Raw genomic sequence first — 23,781 nt, forward strand, 5'->3', positions numbered from 1 at the left:
GGCTTATTACATGTACTGGAATAACAATAAGATACAATAATGGTGCAATTGTACAATGCAGTTCTGTAATAAATCAACCGGGTGTAATGGAGGTGGGGAGATTCTGTTGCTTCTAACAAATTCTGTTCATTTGTCGGTGGTGAAACACTGGAAGACACTTATGGTCCACTCGGAGATATAAACACATTCAAGGATCCATACTTGAAGTATCTGTGGTTCAAGAAGTGTTGTCGGTATATTAACGGTCCCTTTCCACATTCAATGTCCATATATGTGTGTATATATATATATATATATATAAATTTCTCAACACAGGATCAATATAGAATTTCTTAATGGCATTTGATAAGGTATTTACAGATTTCTGTCAAGTATAGGAATGTCACTAACAAAGTTGTATACTGCACTAATGTGTACTGGAGAAGAGCTTACTATCACAGGGGGGTTGTGCTGATGGACACCTTTTAGCCATTGTTAAAAAATGTTCATGGAAAAAAAAGCCACAGTTTAGAAACATGATGGAATGGAAAATAAAGCCTGATTGATTCTGTTTCAATGAGCCGATCCACTAAACAGAATAGAGGGCCAACGCTTATCGTAGGCTAAATGCTCCTCTGCTTTTCTTTTCTTTTCTTTAAGACAGTCAGTACGTCTAATATAGCAACACCATCCCAGAAATGGGAAACATGAATGTAAACCAAAATGTCAGCAATATCAAAGATATAAAGAAACAATCCACTACACCTTTATCTCCACACGCCCCCTTGGAACCTTCGTGTAAAAACATTGGCTATTAAGTAAACATCCAGTAATAAAGCACGCTCCGTGAGCCACGTTATCCACAGGCGAACCAAAAAAAAACAAAAACAAAAACCAGTTACTCAAATACACACGAACTCCATGTGGGGTTTCCATTCTCCTCCGGTATATTACATCCTGCGACTCTCCACCGGCATGTTTTCTACATTCTTCTCATCCAAGGAGACAAGAGCCTCCCAGGAGCAAAGGCAGCGAGGAGAACAGCGGTCTCACCCGTCAAGTCTTTCGACCCGGGTCAGGTGCAAACAGCATGGGAACCGCTGAAGGGTATAAGGTGACTCAATAGGGCACTAGCTCCACGTGTCCGGACTTCCCGTTCACACCGACGTTACACCATTTAATGCTACACACACACCAACCCACGGGTATTCTCTCGGATTGATTATATGGCAAAAACTATTAACAACGTTGCTAATGTACCTCACCGGGGCCCTTTGGATCACGTTTACAACAGCGATTTCAAATCAAACATCATCAGATTAGAAAAACAAAACAAAAAAAACAGCATAAAAATGAGGCAAATAAATCAAAGTTGATACCTCGACATGGCAGTTAAACCTGAGTTCTGGTTTGGAAGTGGTCTTTCACTGATGATAGTATTCTACTTCTATTCAGCCATTGATAAAATCTACTATGCTTTTTTGAGTATACACTCACCTTTTTTTCTTTTTTTCTGTAATACATAAATTATTTCACAGTTTGCTGTCAGTCCCCGCGTGTCCCGCCCGTCCCCATCCCCCGGCTTGATGTTGTCAACAGGCGAATTCCTCGAAGTTGCCTAGAGTCGGGTGACGAGGTAACATGTTCGGCGTGAATCCGAGACTGTCCGAGTGACTCCGGAGGGTGTCACAGGTGCTCTGTAGAAATATATATATAAACAAAAAGGGGGGTGGGGGGGGAGGAAGACGGAGTTCAACAGTATTAAGGGATGGGGTGATGAGCGGAAAGGGATGAAGCAGGGGGGAAAAGGTGCATGAACCACAGGTAAAATGAGAGGGACCGGGACGTCCGTGGAGGGACACGGAGTAAAGAGTGGTGATGTGGTCGGGAGCGTCCGTGGAGGGACACGGAGTAAAGAGTGGTGATGTGGTCGGGAGCGAAATGGCCGACGACAGGAATGGTGGGTTAACGGGCCCGAACGTAAAACCACGTCGAACACAACGTCGAGCGTTGGCAGTGCGTCAGACACGAGGTCGAGTCATGGCAGCGTGGACGGGCCCAATGGCGAGCGACAGAAAAACATGGAATGGCGAAGGACAAACGATAAGGTGCGTGTTGTGGGTTCAAGAGGGCGGTCGAGAGAGTGGGGAAGAGAGGAGAATGGGTCAGAGAGCGGGTGAGATGAGTGGAAGGAGGGAGAAGAGAAACAACACAACACACTTTTAGTCCTGGTTTTTGTAATGGCGGCGATATTTAGGTCCGTGTAGTTACGGAAGCTGAAATATACGCCCGCATACACCTGTTATGTGTGCAATATTGGTTGCTCGGTCGATATCGCCGACATGTGAATGAGACAGGTGAGGTAGCTATAGGTCGCCATCGTGGTGCACAGGCTGTTCCAGCAGACATAGAGCCACTGATAGCATAGTTGGAGCAAACTTTTGCACGCAGGCCTGTGATAACGTCACAAAGTAGTGCATCTAGTGACGTCATTATCCACGCCTCTAAAGCGGCGCCTCTAAATGGACCTCTATGCCGCAGGAAAAGCAAATAGCATTTACGCCGTTCAGCCTTTTTTTGTGTGCTTTTTTTGCTCCACAATTCAATTAGAATCTATTCGTTTTCTCACAGGAGCACTGCACTTAATCCTATGGGGAAGAAAGCATCATTATTCAGTGAACAGACGGAAGAATATTTTGTGCAGAGCCGAGAGTCAAAATTGTATGCGCTTGGAGAATCCAGCCAACTCACAGCAACACACCCTGAACTAACCCATCCCGAGGCAGTGAAAGCCAATGACAACAAAGCACTCGCTACAGTCGTCACCCTATGTTAACTGGGAAGAGGTTATGCTACCCCAAAAAAAACAAAAAACAAAACCCAACCGAATCAGAACATTTCTAGCCGTAGAAGGAAAGATGTATGAGATGGTGTCCAGAATGTCTGAAAAAAGAGGGACAGCATGGGAGGGAGTATCTATTATCAATGGGGTTTGCTACCTGGGGGCATGATTAGACGTGACACCAGGGCTGGTTGGGTTCTCTGGAAACTCCTGGAATAGACATGATGAAAAGAAAGATGGGTGAGGGTGACTGAAATGAAAATAAAACACAATGCAATGCTCATCGATAACTTCAGAAGGGAATACTGCAAGTGTAGTGTTACGCACAAGAGCAATAAGCAATAACTGGTGTTGTACGGTCGGTCACCTTGTATTGATCTTTTTTATTCTATAGACAGGGATCATGTGAGCATTAAGTAACTGCTATGATATTTATTTATTTGTTTATTTGGATTCCCCCCACCCCCTTTTTTTCTCCCCAACTGTACCCGGCCAATTACCCCACTCTTCCAAGCCATCCTGGTCGCTGTTCCACCCCCTCTGCCGATCCGGGGAGGGCTGCAGACTACCACATGCCTCCTCCGATACATGTGGAGTTGCCAGCCGCTTCTTTTCACCTGACAGTGAGGAGTTTCGCCAGTAGGACGTAATGCATGGGAGGATCATGCTATTCCCCCAGTTCCCCTTCTCCCCGGAACAAGTGCCCCGACCAATCAGAGGAGGCGCTAGTGCAGCGATGAGGACACACACCCACATCCGACTTCCCACTTGCAGACACTGCCAATTGTGTTTGTAGGGACAGCCGACCAAGCCGGAGGTAACACGGGATTCGAACCGAGAATAGACCGATGATCTTTATTCATATCCAAACTTGTTTGACTAGCATTAAAGAGAATGAACGTCAGACGCGTAACGGTACGTTAAAGCCCAACTTTTATGTCACACACTGTTGAGTTGCTTGAATGGTGATGCGAATGGATCAGTCAACTGAATATGGCAGTAAGGGGCTTGTGTGTGTGTGTGTGTGTGGGGGGGGGTGATCCATCATTAGAAGGTGATTTTATGACATGAATGGAGAGGAGAACATATGACTCTACATACGTTCCATTTCCCTTGCAAGGTCACAACAACAACAGAAAAAAAGTCCTTATAAAACGCCATGGCTATCTTAACTGCTGCAGTGACTTACATTGCTGACCCTCCATAAAAAAGGACACAGAGTTAATGACACGTTTCATTCTCAACTGGTGTTCAGTGGATGTATATCTATTAGGTCTATGCATTTTCACTTCTAAAAAAGAATAAAAACTAAATTTTTTAGCTAATAAAGGTACTTCTTAACCTGAAGTACCCATGCATCCAAGTCTACCATTCTCATGCAGAGAAAAACCCGGGGCTTTTACTGTGCATGGCTTTCAGCAGAACTAGGGCATACACTCTTTTTCATGGTGCAAAATGCACCTCTTGGTAAACCGTGTATTGTCAGTAATGAAAAAAAGGCTTAGGTTTATCTGACTCATAACAAAGGCACAGAGCTTGTAATTCCAAAGATTTCCATGAGAAGGCCAGATGCATGCTAGGAGATATACTCAGGAACAAAAAGAACAGCTGCACTTGAAAAATTAGCCTTCACACAAAGTGGTTTGATTACAGAGCTGCAGCTGTCCAAAGGAAATGATTGCATTCAAAATGGTGTCTTTTCTCAGTGCCCCCCCCCCATTGTGACCAAAGAAGAATTTGTGTCTTTGGAGTATTATTTGGGCTTAAGGAAGGATCAATGCCCCCCTTCTGAGTTCCTGATGGGCTTGGCTATAAGGGTCATTACCAAATGCTGCTCAATTTTTATACAAATGGGTTCTTTGTACAACTACAAGAATCAGACATTGTGGGGAAATTGGATTTCATATTATTATCCCCCCCCTTTTTTTTCTCTCCCCAATTGCACTTGGCCAATTACCCCACTCTTTCGAGCCGTCCCGGTCCCGTCCCACTGCTCCACCCCCTCTGCCGATCCAGGGAGGGCTGCAGGCTATCCTCCAATACATGTGGAGTCGCCAGCCGCTTCTTTTCACCTGACAGTGAGGAGTTTTACCAGAGGGACATAGCACATGGGAGGATCACGCTATTACCCCCAGTTCCCCCCTGAACAGGCGCCCAAACCGACCAGAGGAGGTGCTAGTGCAGCGACCAGGACACATCCCCACATCCGGCTTCCCACACGCAGACACGGCCAATTGCGTCTGCAGGGACGTCAGACCAAGCCGGAGGTAACACGGGGATTCGAACCGGTGATCCCCGTGTTGGTAGGTAACGGAATAGATCGCTACACTACCCGGATGCCCCTCATATTATTATATGCATAAGACTTTATCTATGATAATTTGTACCAAAACATGGTACAAATGGTATGATGATAAATGATTAAATAATGTGTTGGATTTTCTTTAAAACTTTTACTTTATTCCCTGTATCTAATGTTAGAGTTTATTCAGGGAATCGGGGTAATGTCAGTGTAGTAAGGAAACAGCCTGGGCTGTACGGCAGACTCACATCTTTCCTCTAATTTTCACTTTAAAAGAGCTATGGAGACATTTTGAACAATATGTTGATAGAAATAATCTTTATGTTTTCCATATCCGTCCCTCATTCCCGCGTGGAATTGCAGTAAAAGGTGACTCACATTATCAAACGAGTCAGGGATTGGCCACATCTTGCAAGACTCCTATTTTTCCATCAAGCCCATCAGCAAAAAGGTGATTGGTGAAAACTGAGTGTTATATTCACCGTCAAAATATCTTGTAAACCCTTAACAGGTTCTTCATATCTCACAGTATGGAAACTAATGACATGACAAACAGTAAATTCCCTAAAAAAAAAAACCCCCAAAAATATAAAGAGGTCAGAAGTAGACTCTATTCCATACACAGGGTCACATGCTCAGTGGATTTTATTGTATGACGAAAGCCAGGACTGATATTCACCCATAGCAAAGTTCCCAGCAGTAAATATTACAAAACTTGGATGAACTGACTATGAATCATTGAGTTCTGTCAGCATGGTTTACGCTGATTCATAATTAAGTATTTTCTCTGCAGAAATATGGAGCGCTGCCGCAAGAGGGGCAGGGCACATATCAAGGCATGATGCTGACGGGGGGGGGGGGGGGGTACCTATTGTTTCTTTCCATCCACAGCTGCACATTAAAGCACTGGGAACTCAATTCACTGTGAGAGCAGAGATTTGTTGTTGCTGTTCCTGAGTTTACCTGCCACATCACACATTATTGTCAGCCCACAGATTGCACTATCTAAGAGACAAAAAAAACAAATTACCAGATTGTCGCTCTGACAACGCCGGGGCCGTTTCTTGCGTATGAAGTAACCCAAAACCTTATCCTTAAAAACCTAAATGTGAAAACATCAGAATAATATCGTTTGGACATATAGTACATCGTCAGTCAATGATATTAATACATCAAATGGAGCACTGAAGTATTTTTTTTTATAGACCCCCCTCCCCCCTTTTTTTTTCTCTGTAATTGTACCCGGCCAATTACCCCACTCTTCTGAGCCGTCCCAGTCGCTGCTGCACCCCCTCTGCCGATCCGGGGAGGGCTGCAGACTACCACACGCCTCTTCCGATACATGTGGAGTCGCCAGCCGCTTCTTTTCACCTGACAGTGAGGAGTTTCGCCAGGGGGATGTAGCATGTGGGAGGGTCACGCTATCCCCCCCCCCCCAGTTCCCCCTCCACCCCAAACAGGCGCCCCGACCGACCAGAGGAGGCACTAGTGCAGCGACCAGGACACATACCCACATCCGGCTTCTCACCCGCAGACACGGCCAATTGTGTCTGTAGGGACGCCCGACCAAGCCAGAGGTAACATGGGGATTCGAACCGGGATCCCCGTGTTGGTAGGCAGCGGAATAGACCGCCACGCCACCCGGATGCCCCAGCACTGAAGTATTTAAGAGTTTATGTCTGCGATTAAATCCAACCTTCCATATATCATCAGGTATCACTTCATGCAAATCAATTAGCTGTAAAGCCTAGAAGTAAGTCAACCTTTTATCTATACACACATATGCACTTCACACACAAATGGAGGACTGAAATCCCAATTAGTTGAGGATGGTCACTTTACCTCATATAGGTAGTCAAATATTTCCAATATTGTTAAAACGCTGGCTCCAATAAACAGTCCCATTTGACCTCCAATATCACCTAGAGAAAGGAAGATTGATCGATATGGGCAGGTGGAGTAATAAGACACTGCAGCATGACACTAATTATTGCAATGTCACTTTCACTTCAGCATCGCTTGGAATAATCTGAGCAAGAATGTCAAACTGTCCGTCCAGACTGAGCTTTTCGTCACATTTAATCTAAAACCCCCTCCAACTGCATCTAATTAGAAAAAAAGAGAAAAGAATGTAGTCTAATTTGCAGGTCCAGAGAGGTAATCTAAAACAGGTAGCACAGATCTCTAACGCACAACCTGAGATGGGCAGTGATAGCGCTGGCATTAAGCTAAGACATTATTTCCTGAGCCGCATTTGATCAGATAATGAACCTGAAACTTCTACGAGTCTCACCGAGAAGCCCTGCAATCTCATACGCCTTCTTCTGCTCGATCTTCTCATAATTCAGAGCTTCAAAGAAGATGTCTAACACCAGTATGTTTTCTCTGGAGAGAAGACAGAGAAGATAGACAACAGACGACACATTGATTACCAGTGGTATCACTAAATGCCCCCCCTTCCTGTATCCTATATCTGATTATTGTGACATTGAAGGTGAACGATGGAGACCAAAGACAAGCTATGCTACGTCCATCCATAGAGGAAGAAGAAGAAAAAAAAAGAGGAATGTGAGGCCATTTTGAGTCACTGACCGCTAGCACCTACTACTTACCCAATATATTGCTCCGTTTTGTTGAATTTCTTAGCCAGATATTTAGCAGAGGCCTTACTGGGGATCTTAACCATGGACAGCTCCTTGCCATAGCGAGTCATGTTGCAGGGGGTCTCACACACACAGTAATCGTTGTCTTTCTCTACCAAAAAGTCTGTGGATGATCAAAGTCATTCAGTTGTGTTTTCTGAGAAATATCAGACATAACACTACATATGAAGGCTTCTGAGTTTTACCCCCCCCCCAAAAAAAAGCAAAAATCAAGAACAAGCACACAACAGAAGACTGTAATTGCTGCCATCGTTCACTTTCCATGAAAGCACATAATTACTGAAGCCATATACAGAGGAAACGAGGTATTAATTTAACATCGACGAGCCATAGATGTATCATAAACCATTTTAATGGATTTTTTTCACCCACATTCATTTTACTTTACTGTTTTGCTTGAGCTCTGACTTGAGAGATCACGCTGACTTCAAGGCTATGAATAAATAATATGAAAAGAATAAAACTTATTAGGCCTATGGCACCAGTTGGTGCAGTGCAGTTTTGCCTGACTGCTATCCAGACATTTATGCAAAACCCAATCTTTAAAGCGGCTCCTTAATTGCAAAATCATACCAGTGCATTCTAGTCCATCTGTCAGACTCACTGACAACATTCATTTTCTTTACGTAGTCAGTGTTTGGCTCACCTAGAGCTGGATCGGCACAGTCTTTGTACTGCTCAGGAGTGCAAACTGTCGAGGTGCCTGTTTCACATAACAAAGAGGAAATAATCTCAAATTTGACATCTAGGAAAACATCTGAACCAATTATATTTGTCATGTGGTGATGCAACCATTGTGTTGATTTAAAAAAAAAGCATTATCAGCACATAAATCACAACAATGCATTTTGCAATCATCATGAACAATGGACAGTTCATGTCAGTCTGCATGTATACCGGGCATGTGAACCATCCTGCAGTTGCAGTTCTCCACCAGGTAGCGTGTTTCACAGTCAATGCGGCAGGCTGTGATGCTGTACGTTGAGAAGAATTCAGAGTCTATGGGCGTAGACTTGCAATCTCCCCAAGGTGGAGGAAGGTACTGAAGCTGAAAGAGAAAAGAACACATTTTCCCCTCAGTATCAGCAGACAGGATTACAGTCAATAACACATAATTCAAGCCCAGCCCAGCACAGCCCAGCAAAAACAACAACAAAAAAAACCACAAAACAGAGCACCACAAGCAGACAAGCCCAAGATAAATATGTTAAATGCAATAGAATACAAGACAAAATGTGTTTCTAGATAGTACTGACACACACAAAAACACCCAAGCAGAGTAACGACACTGTCAGTCAACACAGCTCATGTACAGCAGCAAGCAGACAACATGCATAAAGTTACTGATGCAAATCTGGTCCTGAGGAAACATACTACCATGGGAAATGGAGACAGGCTTAATAGAATCTGTAGAATATGTAGTTTCAGACAGGACACCACAAGTTAATGGACACATTTTCCAGATCGACCTTGAGAAAGGAACTCAATATGGCAAATATTATAGAAAGGTTTTTTTGTTGTTGTTACGATTGAAAAATGTGTCGCCTGCGAAAGATTTTATACTAAGTATGTGGTCCTATTTCAAGCCCAAAATATAGTTAAGAAAATAATTCCCATTTGGCAAACAGTTAGTATTACATTTGATGGGTCTACTGTTAAACACCCCCCCCCCCCGAGGTCCATCACAGATTAGTATAAAATCAACCTGACTATGCAGCACTAATATTTAAGCAGAATGAAATGATGAAATATTCTGTTGCCAGCCTCATTAGAGTTAGAAATCTCATTAAAAGGTGAAGTGCATGTCAATACATTCAGGAGCAGGCTTTCTCATAGAATTTTAAATGCATCTTCTGACTGGGAATATCTAATACTTGAATTTTAATCTGTGCCTTCATATTGAGCAGTTTAAGACCCGATGGGCTCTAGTTTCCGGGTCATAGTGCAGTCGAAGGCACCGGCGCAAGTTTACGGCGCACACCGACCTAAGGTTTGGCCAATACTTATTTTTTGTTGTTGCTAATTTAGGGACATGCCGCGCTGGCGGTAATCGGGCGCAATGGAAGTGCAGTTGTTAAAGGGTTGGATTCGTCTCTGCATAACTGTAGTCCACTGACTTCCGGTTTCTACGGCAGCGGTCATACCAGTTTCCTGTTTGTTGGCGCGTGCTATCGACAATGGCATATTTTTCGCGACGCCTGTAAGATTTACCATGGATAAATGTCAACGGCATGCACAGAATGGTCGACAAACTTTCACCTGCACCTACCAGCAAACGGGTGAAAAGTTGTACATATCAAGTTACGTCCAGAATTATGAGGATGAGTCCGATTGGACGGACAGACGGACGAACGGACGTTACTTGTACAACTTGAAAATTTTCAACCGTTTGCTGGTAGGTGCAGGTGCAAGTTTGTCGACCATTCTGTGCATGCCGTTGACATTTATCCATGGTAAATCTTGCAGGCGTCGCGAAAAATATGCCGTTGTCAATAGCACGCGCCAACAAACAGGAAACGGGTATTGACCGCTGCAGTAGAAACCGTAAGTCGATGGACTACAGTGATCCACATTCAAAGCTACTGGCACTCTTTGTTGCTGATCTACTTAAGTGTTGTTTTTTTGTTGCGAAACTGGTAAGATTGTCTGCATTTTCACACGTTTTCCCAAACGGACTAAATTACTGGATGAATTTTGCAAGAGAGTCTCTCAAGTGAGGTGGTACGTTCAACTCCAGGTCGGTGTGCACATTTTTCTTATCTAATTGAAGGCGGTGCACTGATAATGTTGTGGCTATACTGTACTGAATTTGCTAAAGTTGCGTGAGCCTGGAGGTGATTATGCATTTGGTCGCGCACGTGCGTGTCCCTGTCTGCGGCTCATCTCGCAAGCTACTGGACCCATCAGCCTAACATTTTTTTTGATTAAAAACCTGTCTCACTATCGCCGCTCCTTCTCCTCATTCACTCTGGCTCACTCGACCAACACTGCGCCCTGTCGATGCACGCATGCGCACTGTTGATTTGGATCGGGCAATGACGGTGACCATTATGTATTCGGGTATGTGTGTTGAACGTAAACGAGACATTGATCATATTTCGCAAATCAGCAAATCATTCACTGCTGATCTCAGCGCAGCAGAACTGGATGAACCAAAACATAATTCGTAATATTCACCTCGCCGCCATGTTTGGTTAACAGACATCACGAGGGAGATTAGACTCAGAGGTGCCATAGACTGCAGTGCTAAAATTCCGCTATAAAAATGCCATTTCAAGAGTAGGATTAATCACAGTCAGCTGGATATCACCTCAGTAGCTACAATAAAACATGAGCTATGTTTTCTTACCATTCAAAGAAAGCTGAATCAGTTCATCTGGACACAACATTTATTGAGAGAGAAACGTTTCATCACTTATCTAAGTGACCTCTTCAGTCTCAACTGATTGCAGGTGTCCCCACCCTTATAAACAATACAGTGGTATAACGACCGGAAACGACCAGTTTCACATGCAAATTGCCATGAGCATTAGTTTCAATGGCCATGTGTACTATTCACAGAGGATTTGGGAATGTTTGCAGTCACGGCATTTTAAGATGGTGACAGGTGTACTTATCAGTTCTAGGATGGTCCTTCGCTCTTCACAAAGATGGCTTTTTTGACTCCCCATTCAAACCAGCGTTCCTCCCTATCAGGAATGTGCACATCCTGGTGCACTGTTTGGGCATCTTCCTGGCCCTCTTCCACTTCATCCATGGCCAACTTGTATATATGGAGGAAGTGGAAAAGAGGGCTGTGATGTCCTATCCAGGGACACCACCTAGCCATTGGTTCAGATTTGTGGACGGCACCTGGGTTAAAATTAAATCTCAGAATGTACCACATTTAACTAACCACATTAACTCTGTGGACAACCACACCAAGTTCACCAGGGAGGATGTGAAAAATGACAGGTTAGCCTTCTTAGACTGTGGCATTGCAATTGGTGATGGGGGACATTTGATTGTTGATGTTGACTGTAAACCAACACATACTGATCAGTACTTAAGGTTTGATTCTCATCATCCACTGGAGCACAAACTAGGAGTCATCAGGACGTTGTACCATCGAGCTGACAACGTCCCCACCAACACAGCGGCTGGGAAAGGGGAGAAATCCCACATTAAACAGGCCCTGGTTAAGTGTGGTTATCCTAGCTGGGCATTTGTCAAATCCAGGAAGATGCCCCAAACAGTGCAGCAGCCAATCAAAGGGAGGAGAATGACAACAGCTGTCTTAAGTGTAAACCAGTGGTGATTCCATATGTGGCGGGAGTGTCAGAACAGTTGAGACACATATTTTACAAACACCGAGTCTCAGTTGCTTTCAAACCCCAAAACACACTGCGCCAGAAGTTGGTCCACTCCAAGGATCGTGTCCCCCGGCACAAACAGAGCAATGTAGTGTACGCTGTTAAGTGCCATGAGGATTGCCATGACTTGTACATTGGGGAAACTAAACACTGGCCAAGAGGATGGCACAACACAGAAGAGCTAACACGTCGTCAGACCAGGACTCCACAGTCTACACCCATCTACAGGCCAGTGGCCACTCTTTCAAGGAGGAGGACATGCACATCCTTGATAGGGGGGAACGCTGGGTTGAATGGGGAGTCAGAGGCCATCTATGTTAAGAGGGAACGACCGTCCCTGAACCGAGGGGGGTGCCTAAGAGTACATTTGTCCTTATCTTACATCACTGTGATTGCAACTATTCTCCATTCCTCTGTGAATAGTACACATGGCCATTGTAACTCTAGTTAATGGTCATGGAAATTTGCATATGAAACTGGTCGTTGGTTTCGGTCGTTATGCCACTGTATTGTTTATAAGGGTGGGGGCACCTGCAGTCAGTTGAGACTGAAGAGGTCACTCAGACGAGTGATGAAACGTTTCTCTCTCAGTAAACGTTGTGTGCAGATGAACTGAATCAACTTTCTGTGATTTTCTTATCTGGATTATTGAGCATGCATAAAGACCTTTTCTTACCATTGTTTAAACCACAATGTTTAAACACATAAGGTTCCCTTCTTCCAGTAGGCAAAAAAAAAAAAAAAAAAAAAAGGGTGGTTTGTTGCCAAGTCAGAGCACTGGATAAGGGTAGATAACGCCTGGATGAGATCTGCACTCTACTAAGTCAACACTTCTAGTTGTTTTTGTGCCATGTGGTGTGCGTGTGCAATCTGGTTGCTGAGTGACATAAAGGATGCTCTGATGGTGATGCTGCAATAGCTGCTATAATGTACATTAGTGTGCATTGTGTTGTTGAAGATTAGCTGTCTTGTTGGTGTTGATCCAGTAGTGCATATAGTGCGTGATAGTATATTTTGTATGTGGCTATGTTGGCTGTATCGGCACCAATATAAGAAATTTGGGGTGGTGTAGTTCATTTTGGGGGGGGGTGTAATTCGTTATTGAAGGGCCTGACTGAAACCCCACGATATGCTACTGGTTTTATTTGACACCAGACTAGCACTGTGCCACCTGATTTTGACTGACACACCCCCTACTATGCCCCCACACCCATTTCGGCACAAGAGATGTTATGGCGACCCCGGAAATTAGCAAACGTGCCCAGGCGAGAGAAAACCACCTTGCGCCCAACGAAATTGTCACTACATCTGCGTTAGGGCTACCACCAGCCTTGTGCCGTCCGGAAACTAGAACCCATTGTGTTTCTCTTGAGACTGTAATTTAAAGTAACGTGCCCAAATTCCTTTCAGAATTCTCTTCAAGACTTAAAAGACATTTCTACTTCAGACCATTCATTGCATTGACATTTTACTAGCAACAAGACTTCCTGTCCCTTTTTGGCAGGCTTGTTTACAGCAATTTAAAATGATAAATGGGTATGGTACTGCCAATTTAATGAAAAAATAGGAACCAATCATTTGTAAAGAGATCCCATTGCTTGCACATTTAATCATCGAGATAATAATCACAAAGGTAATAACTGTTCTCCCATGCCTCACATTCAGGGCCAAAGGCCTGTGCACAACAAAACGCACAAGAAATGGTGCAGGTACCATTACATGGAGGTTTATTGTAACTCCATCATCTCCATGCTCTGCTCTGAATAATTGTGAGAATCTAAAAGGCATTCAGTCGACGGAAAGTGACAGAGATGGAGTGCAACTCAGCAACGCAGTGGAGTTACGATGGCAAACATGATTAAGCCTTTATCGAACTCAATTGTCAGCCCACAGACTCTCATCACTGAAGCCATGTTGGAAATATAACCCCAGCACAATTGATGATAGAGGCCTCATGGGTAATAAAACCTGATGAATCGTATGTGTTGGTTCTATAGGACACAAATCATCATCCTACCAGCAGGGAACAGACAGAGACAAAAATAAATAAAATAAATAAAAAAGTGGAAAGAATGGCGTTGTGCTGAAAGGGTAAAAGCTCAAAAGCCAAAAAGTAGCTTGATGAGGGTACAGGCTGGCTGGATGTGTTAGCTGAAATGTAAAGCATTAGCCGCTCTTCTGTGGGAACGATAAGACAGAGAGGACAACAAAGACAAGGAAGGGGGGGGGGGGCGCTCAGTTGAAATGCAGTTTCAGCCACACAGAGGGGACAGATGGATCCATTCTTCAGCGACTACGGGATGGAAGTGTGAAATCTGAGGGAAGGTGTCTGGCTATTCAACAATACAGTGTTTCGTGGCATGCAGCAAACCCATACAGGAATACGCTACCCTCTGCTCTTGGGTGGAAACAAACGTTTGGAAGCCGGGGGAGACCCCGAAGCCCAGCTCATGGAGAAAAGGAGGCTCTGACTGAGTGTGAAGTTGTACCTTTATTCCAGCCTCATAGGACGTCTCATCTAGGCGTGGGATGAGGGAACACAGCCCGCGTCATTATCAATACAAAGTGGCAACAGCATTCAAGAGGATACATCTGTCGAAGCGGTCGAACCCTCCGCTCGGCCAGATGAGCCGTTGTCATCACGGCAGACTCGCGTACAACATGAAGCGGTAACTTCCTGCGGCGTGTGTGTGAGTGAGTGATGACTTGCACCCAACCAAAACCTGTTAACGGATGAGTTATGATTCAGCCCCCCCCCCCATCACCATTCACCGAGACTCTTGCTTGAGTCGAATGTCTTTTAGACACATGGTGAAAACCAATACACACCCCTCAGGCTCAGAAGGCGCAGCCTCCCATTAAATATTAAACTCCTAAGAGAATGGCTCCAGAGATGAAAGGTCTTAAAATGAGTACCGCTTCATCCAGCTGTCTAATAATGGCTTTTCAGGGGACATTATAACTGTATGGGGCTGAGAAATATCTCTGCTCCTCTGAGATGATTAATGATCGCTGGACTTAAATGACAGCCTGATTAATTGAGCAGATCTTGTTGTAAACATGTCTTTTATCCGTCGCTGATGTCAGTCCACACAGCGATTATAAACGGCAACTAATATACTCAGCTCAATAAATTTGATTTAATAATAATGATTGATAGTCCAAGACTGTTTGTCTGGCAAATGGTAAGACAAATAATCTTGACGCTATTCAGTCCAAGGGAAGAGTTCACTGCACATTTTTTCAAACGTGCCTCACAAAAGAAAAAGAAAAATGATTTCTTTGTGGTGTCCGACTGTCTGTATTTAGAGATTAATGCACTGCGTCCATGATCCCATGTTAGTTTACAGAGTCACAAGAATTGGCCGGGACCATTGTCTTCACAAGCAAAATCGTGACCAGATTGTTAGTGGTAACGTAATGAAAATGATTTATAAGCTACATTCACTGATTACAGATGCTTGTTGTGTGATTGAAATGGGGGTGGTGGGGGGTAATGGTTGTATCCTTTGCCACATTAACTACTATTTATTCTCACTTTCACAATGTAGCTAGCGAAGAGATAATCTGCCATAGGATATTTTGCTATTATGCTCTTAACCATATATAGATCAGACACTTGTTCACTTTGTTTTTGTTTTTTTTTTGTTTGTTTTTTGGATTTCCCCCCCCTTTTTCTCCCCAGTTGCACCTGGCCAATTACCCCACTCTTCCGAGTCGTCCCGGTCTCTGCTCCACCCCCTTTGCTGATCTGGAGAGGGCTGCAGACTACCACATGCCTCCTCCTGTACATGTGGAGTTGCCAGCCGCTTCTTTTCACCTGACAGTGAGGCGTTTTGCCAGGGGGACGTAGCGCTTGGGAGGATCACGCTATTCCCCCCAGTCCCCCCCCCCAACAGGCGCTCTGACCAACCAGAGGAGGCGCTAGTGCAGTGACCAGGACACATACCCACATTCGGCTTCCCACTCGCAGACACGGCCAATTGTGTCTGTAGGGACGCCCAATCAAGCTAGAGGTAACACAGGGATTCGAACTGGTGAGCCCCGTGTTGGTAGGCAACAGAATAGAACACTATACTACCCAGCCGCCCTTTGTCATATAACTACTTTATAGTTTTATTAATCTTATATGGCAAATGATGATATGCAAAGTAGCATAAGTTTACTCACTGCCTTGTCAGTGAATTCAGGTGTGACCATGCTAATTGTTTCCATCTCTTTGATTTATTAGAATCAATGGATGAATAAGATCGAAAAGATCTTCCATGCTGTGTTCTGTCTAGTCAACAAAAATGTGTTATGAAAATGCAAAGTGGGACCTTTAAAATTTTGCACATGTGGAAATACTCTGTTTTTAGAAAATCAATGTAGTTTATGCACCTAATCTACTAACTACATACTAGGGGTGTTAGTTCAAATAGTGCTAACCTAGTCTTGTCCATACCTGGGATCAAGAGATGATCCTGTGATGGACCAGACCTCTTTTGAAGGGTTTAGCCAGAGGTCCCAAACATCCATCTCGGAGCTTGATGCTATGTCAGTACTTTTCTACAGCAACTCTGTGTATTATACTGGGTAAATCACCAATTTAGTGCACTGCATTAACACAAGTAACAGTAGTCTGTATTTATACTGAGACAAATGGAAGCTTTTAAGCAGTAATTTTGGCTTCATGCTGTTAACAGTAGTCCATTTTAGGTAAATCCCAGTGAGAAAGATACAGTTAGAAAGCTTAATGATCTTTCAGCGATTTCCTTCACATGATCACTATAGGACCTATAATTCTTTTTGGGAGCAATTTTTTTTTGGGGGGGGGGGTTCCCCTCATTTTCTCCCCAATTGTACTTGGCCAATTACCCCACTCTTCCAAGCCGTCCCGGTCGCTGCTCGACCCCCTCTGTCGATCCAGGGAGGGCTGCAGACTATCACATGCCTCCTCTGATACACGTGGAGTCACCAGCCACTTCTTTTCACCTGACAGTGAGGGGTTTCGCCAGGGGGACGTAGCGCGCGGGAGGATCACGCTGTTCCCCCCAGTTCCATTGGGAGCAATTTTTAATGGGGGTTTAATTTCCATTTAGTCAGACATATTATGTTTACAGCTCTGCTTAAAAATGTTGACCAAGACTCAGCATGTCTCTGCCAGTTCTGCCTAATGGTATTGGTGCGCTGACTGTGAGCGTGCTCCTCTTGATACCGTTTTCACAGCATTGACAGTATGCTAATTTTCCTCAGACTAGAAGCAGTGATGCTCAAAGTGGGAAAAAAAACTTCTGTGCTGCCAGATATTCTTGTTCTTTGTCTAGTCCCTCATTGTTTTGGCTCAGATAAACACAGCGAGAAAGGATATTCTTGGCACATCAAATCGTTCTTTGCCTTCCTTCTCCCATAATACTCAGGCTACCATAAAGCCATTGTCTCATTCAAGGTGCACAGACAGAATCACTGGGTGTTTCTGTTTACATTTAGCACCTTGACTGTGCGTTTCATGCACAAGGTAATTCCACAGTATTGGTTTTGCTCAGTGGTCTAAGATACAGAGCCGATGAGCATCGGCGGGGATTCGGGGGTGGGGTGGGGGGGTGTAAACAGAATGAAGCAGAGAGCGCAAAAGTCGAGGTTGAAAGGGAAGCGGGAACTTGTGCGAGAGGCTAAACATTAGGTACCAGTTGCTGTTGACATGACACAAAAGTTTGAAAACCAGGGGCCACACCAAATCCCAGCTGGTCAATGAAGGGCGGCTCATCCTGGCTGTGGATCTGAACCTTGATGCCTGCTTCATAGGAGGTCTCATCTGTGGATACAACAGGCCAGACAATGTAACAACAGGTATGGTCGCCTAAAGTACACTGCTTATATCCTTCCGGAGGCAGCACTGCTGAGGCTGATGTAATCTGCTGTGGTGCGCTCTAAAAAACACAGGAAGACAACATCGGAGATGCACTCATATGTTAGCTTCTTGGACAGAGTTTTATATAAATGGTTAAGGGACTGCATTTATGTAGCGCTTTTCTAGTCTACTGACCACTCAACGCGCTTTACAGTGTACGCCTCACATTCATCCATTCACACACATTCATACACTGATGGTGGAGGCTGCCATGCAAGGCACCAACCCGCTCATCAGGAGCAGTTTGGGGTTCAGTGTCTTGCTCAAGGACACTTCGACATGCTCTCTGGGGGAGCCGGGGATCAAACCAGCGACCTTCCGATTACTGGACGACCCGCTCTACCTCCTGAGCTATGCCGCCCGTATAAGACGTGCTGCTGTGCTTGATGAAATTTTCAAGCTGGATAACACAGACAGACTTTGGCCTCTCTTTACTTTCGTGCAACTTCTTGGATAATCCAGGCAAGCCTTTCTGCACCGACTCTGGGGCAGAGAAGTGAAGAATGAGGTCGACCACAGCCTGCAAGAAGTCTAGAAAGTCTTTCATCGCGATTCAAGTTTTACATCAACATGTTAGACAGCGTTACACAAATCAAACACCTTGAACAATGTAAATTTGAACTTTTATTTGTAGGGTATCATAAGGAATTTGACCAAAGTTTTCCCAAGTAATAGAATGGTGTTAAAATACAGGCACTGACCTGTCTCTCCCCAAACAGGCAGGTATTCATCCTGCTGAATATCCAGCATGATCTCCAAGCCATTCCCCGTGCCGCCTTTCAGCGTTGTTAACAGTGGGTTGCCATCTAATCCCGAGTTGAAGGTGTAGCACTTTCCATAGCGAGTGTAAATCTGCAAATGAACAGAGGAATAGAAAGAGAAAATAACAGGGGGTGAATGCAAGTAGTTAAGACCCTACAGCCCCAGTGGCGTATTGGTTGCTGGTTGTTGTTTTTTTACCCCCCCCCTTTTTTTTTTTGGTGAGACCCCCCCCCTTTTCTGTCCAATTGTACCATCCTGGTCATTGCCCCACCCGCTTTGCCGATCCGGGGAGCGCTGCAAACTACCACATGCCTCCTCTGCTACATGAGGAGTCGCCAGCCACTTCTTTTCACCTGACAGTGAGGAGTTTCACCAGGGGGACGTAGCGCATGGAAGGATCACACTATTCCCCCAGTCCCCCCTCCCTCCCGAACAGGTGCCCCGGCTGACCAGAGGAGGTGCTAGTGCAGCGACCAGAACACATACCCACATCCAGCCTCCCACCTGCAGACACGGCCAATTGTCTTCTGTCTGTAGGGATGCCTGACCAAAGCGGAGATAACACGGGGATTCGAACTGGAGACCCCCGTGTTGGTAGGCAACAGAATAGACTGCTATGCTACCCAAATGTCCCTTGACAGCTGGTTTTTGTTCTGGCCAGGTCATCACTGCAAGAAGTTTTGTGATTTTAACATGTTCGAGAAACACTGTATGGGATCAAACAAGGCTTTGACCCCACTTCTCAGCAACGGCCATCGCTTTTACCCAGTCCATCTCTGAATTTCCTTCTTGAAAGCTAGAAGTGCAAACAAAGTCTGAATTGGGTTGGTAAAAGCCATGTATGTACCTTGTCTTAACAGGCGTCTAAGTAGAACCTGTTCCAGTGAAGTGCAGTGGTATTTAGCTATTGATGTACAAAAAGCTACAACATACCTCTGTAGGTTTTATCTAGCGGGTCTTAGAAATCCCACCGCTACAGGCATTTCTTAACTCACATGTACGTGTGAATATACACTGATTGAAATGGTTTGTGTTCTCCGTGTCCTCCTTACCCTGAAGGTGAATGAGTCTAAATATGGTTTAAACAGTTTGTCTTATAAACTCAAACTCAGGCTACAAATTTGGGCTAAGGTGATAAAAAGCTTTGGATTGTGAATACAGTTCACAGGTTTGAGTCAACTCAAGATAAAGCCATCTTTCAGGATAGGACAGTCAAACTTTTCAATTAACTGGCTTTGCAGCATTGTGAGGACCTGGACTATTATATCTATAGTTTTTCTGACTCATTGTAGTGTCTCAAAATCATCAGAAACAACTGGCTTCTACTTCTACTACTACTACTACTACTACTACTACTTCTGGCTGCTTCCGTTAGGGGTCACCACAGCGGATCATCCATTTCCATCTCTTCCTGTCCTCTGCATCGTCCTCTGTCACACCAGCCACCTGCATGTCCTCCCTCACCACATCCATAAACCTCCTCTTTGGCCTTCCTCTTTTCCTCTACCCTGGCAGCTCCATATTCAGCATCCTTCTCCCAGTATACCCAGCATCTCCAGCTCCACCTCCTGTCTTTTCATCAGTGCCACTGTCCCCAAACCATACAACATAGCTGGTCTCACAACCATCTTGTAAACCTTCCCTTTAAGTCTCGCTGGTACCCTTCTGTCACAAATCACACCTGACACTCGTCTCCACCCACTCCACCCATCAGTAACAACTGTGATATTACTTAAGTATATTAAAAACAAAATGTTTTTTATTAATATACAAATACACACACAAACACATGCACACACCCACAATTCAAATTCAGATTGTTTATGTAAATCTTCTTACGTATCTGGTTAGTAAATTATCATGCGTTTCTTTTCATTGGTGTGTGTATCAGAGTTAGTCACCACTACACAAGAAAATTATGTGGTAATAAAAGGTGCTACAATGTTAATGAAAAAAGAAAAAGCTCCTTGGTATATGGATTCAGTTTTTGTTTTGTTTTTTTGGACCCCCCCCCTCTTTTTCTCCCCAGTTATATCCAGCCAATTACCTCACTCTTCCAAGCCATCCCGGTCACTGCTCCACCCCTGCTGCTGACCCGGGGAGGGCTGCAGGCTGCCACATGCCTCCTCCAATACATGTGGAGTCTCCAGCCGCTTCTTTTCATCTGACAGTGAGGAGTTTCATGCAACCCCAGTTCCCTCTCCCCCCAAACAGTTGCCCCGACTGACCAGAGGAAGCGCTAGTGCAGCGACCAACATACCCACATCCGGCTTCCCACCCGCAGACCCGGCCAGTTGTGCCTGAAGGGATGACCGACTAAGCCGGAGGTAACACGGGGATTCAAACCGGCGATCCCTGTGTTGGTAGGCAACGGAATAGACCACCATGCCACCCTGATGCCCCCCTTGGATTCAGCTTTTAATCGTAGATGAATGACTTGTTGCAGCGGTAACAAAGACGCATGTAGAGAGATACCGATTATGACAACAAAGCTGCATGAAAATGTAGAAAAGTAAAGAGTATATATAAAAGGGGCACCAACCAAAATGGGTGTAGCGTGTGCAAATTTTGCAGTAGATCATCCAGGAGCATATCAATGCACATCTTACATCGAGGTGACCAAAATAAAAACTTATTAGCGAAACTAAACTTTGCAAGAGTGGCAGATTGAACACACAGATACTAAACTGCTGCTGGCAGAGCGAGGCTTCACTAGCATCGCCCCACCACTAACTAACCCAACAAACTAACTGTGCTGCTGAATAGCAGTATATCTCCAGGTATAGAGCGATTTAATGGAATGGTAAATTGTCACTACCTTAGCTGGCAGTGGTTTAGTGGAAGGCATGATGGCAGACCCTCCTGACGTGCCAAAGGTGCTTTGAAGAGCTCAGAGTCAGCGGCCCATGTCTAGACTCAGGCAGACTTAAACACAGCTCAGAAAGTCAATTCCTGTCCCCTAGAATGAGCAACCAGCCTAGGATAGCACCTACCTCGAGTAAAGCTTTAATGTCCCCAAGGGGCAGTTTGGCCTCCAACAGCAGTCAATAATAGTAAAATGGTGTCCGTACAACAAGTGCACAGTACCTGTAAATGGCAGCTGATTTTCAAAGACGTTGAATATTAGAATACCTGGAAAAGCGTTACCGTGCAATGCTTTTTTTTAATGTTACAAAATCTAGCACGCAATCAATATGGACTTTATTTGTCAAACTTTATCTTAATGCAAATATTTCCCAATTAGCATGGATATTTCAACCTGCTGAAACCCCAAATGGTGCAAGATAAAGTAATTGGTTTTTCTGCTTTTTGCTAATGCTGCTGATTTAATGATGCAAGGGTGCACTGCTAGCTTGTATTACGAGGTGGGGGGGGGGCTCATCCTGACTTTTTTTCATAGATGAAAGGATGTCTGCTTGTTTTTCTGTGTACTCTTTAGCAGAAGGTGCGATGACTGAATGGGTTTAATAGTGTAATGCATGTTTTGTTTTGTAAAAGGGAGGGGCCACCCGCATTTAAGAAGAGTGATTAAAAGAAATGAAGGTACACATTTTCATTTGAGATACTGAATATTTAATTTGCAGTGATTTACAATAACTGCATTATTAATGTGCTCTTCCTTCTTTTCCAGGGCTGCTGTCACAGCGTAGGGAGGAGAAAAAAAAAGAAGAGGAGAGGAGACCGGCTGTTTCGGATGGTAAGGAGATGGAATAGTGAATTGAAAGAGTCAAGTCCTGCTCGGTAGTCACTTAATATTGAACAATGAAAGAGTCATTAATAATGAATACCATAGTGACTTCCCTTCAGATCATAAGCATGAGAGACTAGTATTTTGTTTTTCATGAGGGAGCCGTGTCAAGACCAGGGATACGGGAAGGATGAGGGGAAAAAGCTCATATTTGAGAAGCAAAAGACTGTTTTTTTTCCTGCAGCTTTGAAACATCAGCACCTAAACACTTATTCAGAGGATTTCTACTAGAGGGAGCATAAATAAAAGCTCGGCATAAATTCTTCCTACACCTTGTAAACAATAATCACATCAGCACCTCAAAAACACCATCTCTCTCTCTGTCTGTACATACTGTGCTGAAGTTTTTGTAGGTGCAGTTTTCTCCACGAAACCGGCACTCCAGCAGCATGTCCTCCAGTTGGTGCCCCAGCCTGCCAATCATCTCAGTGGTGTTGACCTGGTAATTAGGGGGCGGGCTATAGTTGCTGAAGTCCAGTAGATTTAGGAGACCCTGTTTATGGCTATCCTTCAGGATGGCTAGGCTCCTGTCCATGACGGTGTGGTTGGGGTACATCAGGTCCATCCAGTAGCCGCTGTGATACAGATCGTCCTTGGTCAGAGTCGACACGCGGAAGACGTTTTTGTTGCAGAGCGTGACGGCGGGGAACGACATGTTATGCGCCCAGACCATGTAGATCTTGGTGATCGCCGGGTAAGACATCAGGTAGAGGATGCGGTTCGAGGACCAGGTGACCAGCAGCCCAACGCAGACGAAGAAGGCCAGCACCCAGACCACCCGCTGGGGCTTGCTCTTCTCTGCGGAGAAGACAAATTTCAGGCCATGGATCTTTGTCTTCCTCATGAACGCCACCGTGATCTCCTTCCATGAGGTCCCGAGCGTGCTGGTCTCACAGCCCCGGGCAGAAGTCTCCGGGGCGTCATTCGGTTTGTGTGGCCTGAGGTTGATTGATTCAGTTGTGGGTGCAGCTACCATAATGACTACAGTCCACACACGGGTGTGTGTCTGTGTGTGTGTGTGGGGGTGCTCCTCGCTGGATGCAGTCTCTTAGTAGACAGCCCTGGACCTCTTTAATTTGCACACGGGGGCTCCCTCTGACATCCTGCTCCCAGGTTTAGTTGGTGACACCAATTCCAAATGAGTGTAACTGAAACTCCTTTTGCACAGCTGTCCCACTATTCAGGCTTGCAAAAATTGTTGCTCTGAAAAGAAGGAAAATTGATCCTGGGCGGGTATTAAAGA

General features: G+C 44.7%; 1 protein-coding gene across 1 annotated transcript; it reads right to left on the minus strand.

The window, feature by feature from the left end:
* Nucleotides 1-1,597: 1,597 nt before the first annotated feature.
* Nucleotides 1,598-23,514, minus strand: asic1c (acid-sensing (proton-gated) ion channel 1c). Its single transcript, XM_056293010.1, has 11 exons — nt 22,873-23,514; nt 18,730-18,880; nt 17,805-17,932; nt 8,684-8,834; nt 8,433-8,489; nt 7,736-7,889; nt 7,417-7,508; nt 6,966-7,045; nt 6,154-6,225; nt 2,979-3,031; nt 1,598-1,676 (listed from the first exon to the last, which is right to left on the minus strand). The coding sequence occupies exons 1-11, from the start codon at nt 23,512-23,514 to the stop codon at nt 1,598-1,600; spliced, it is 1,659 nt and encodes a 552-aa protein (XP_056148985.1).
* Between the last annotated feature and the right edge of the window lie 267 nt (nt 23,515-23,781).

This window comes from Lampris incognitus, chromosome 14 (assembly GCF_029633865.1).
Source record: "Lampris incognitus isolate fLamInc1 chromosome 14, fLamInc1.hap2, whole genome shotgun sequence".
In the NCBI taxonomy this organism is placed as follows: Eukaryota; Metazoa; Chordata; class Actinopteri; order Lampriformes; family Lampridae; genus Lampris; species Lampris incognitus.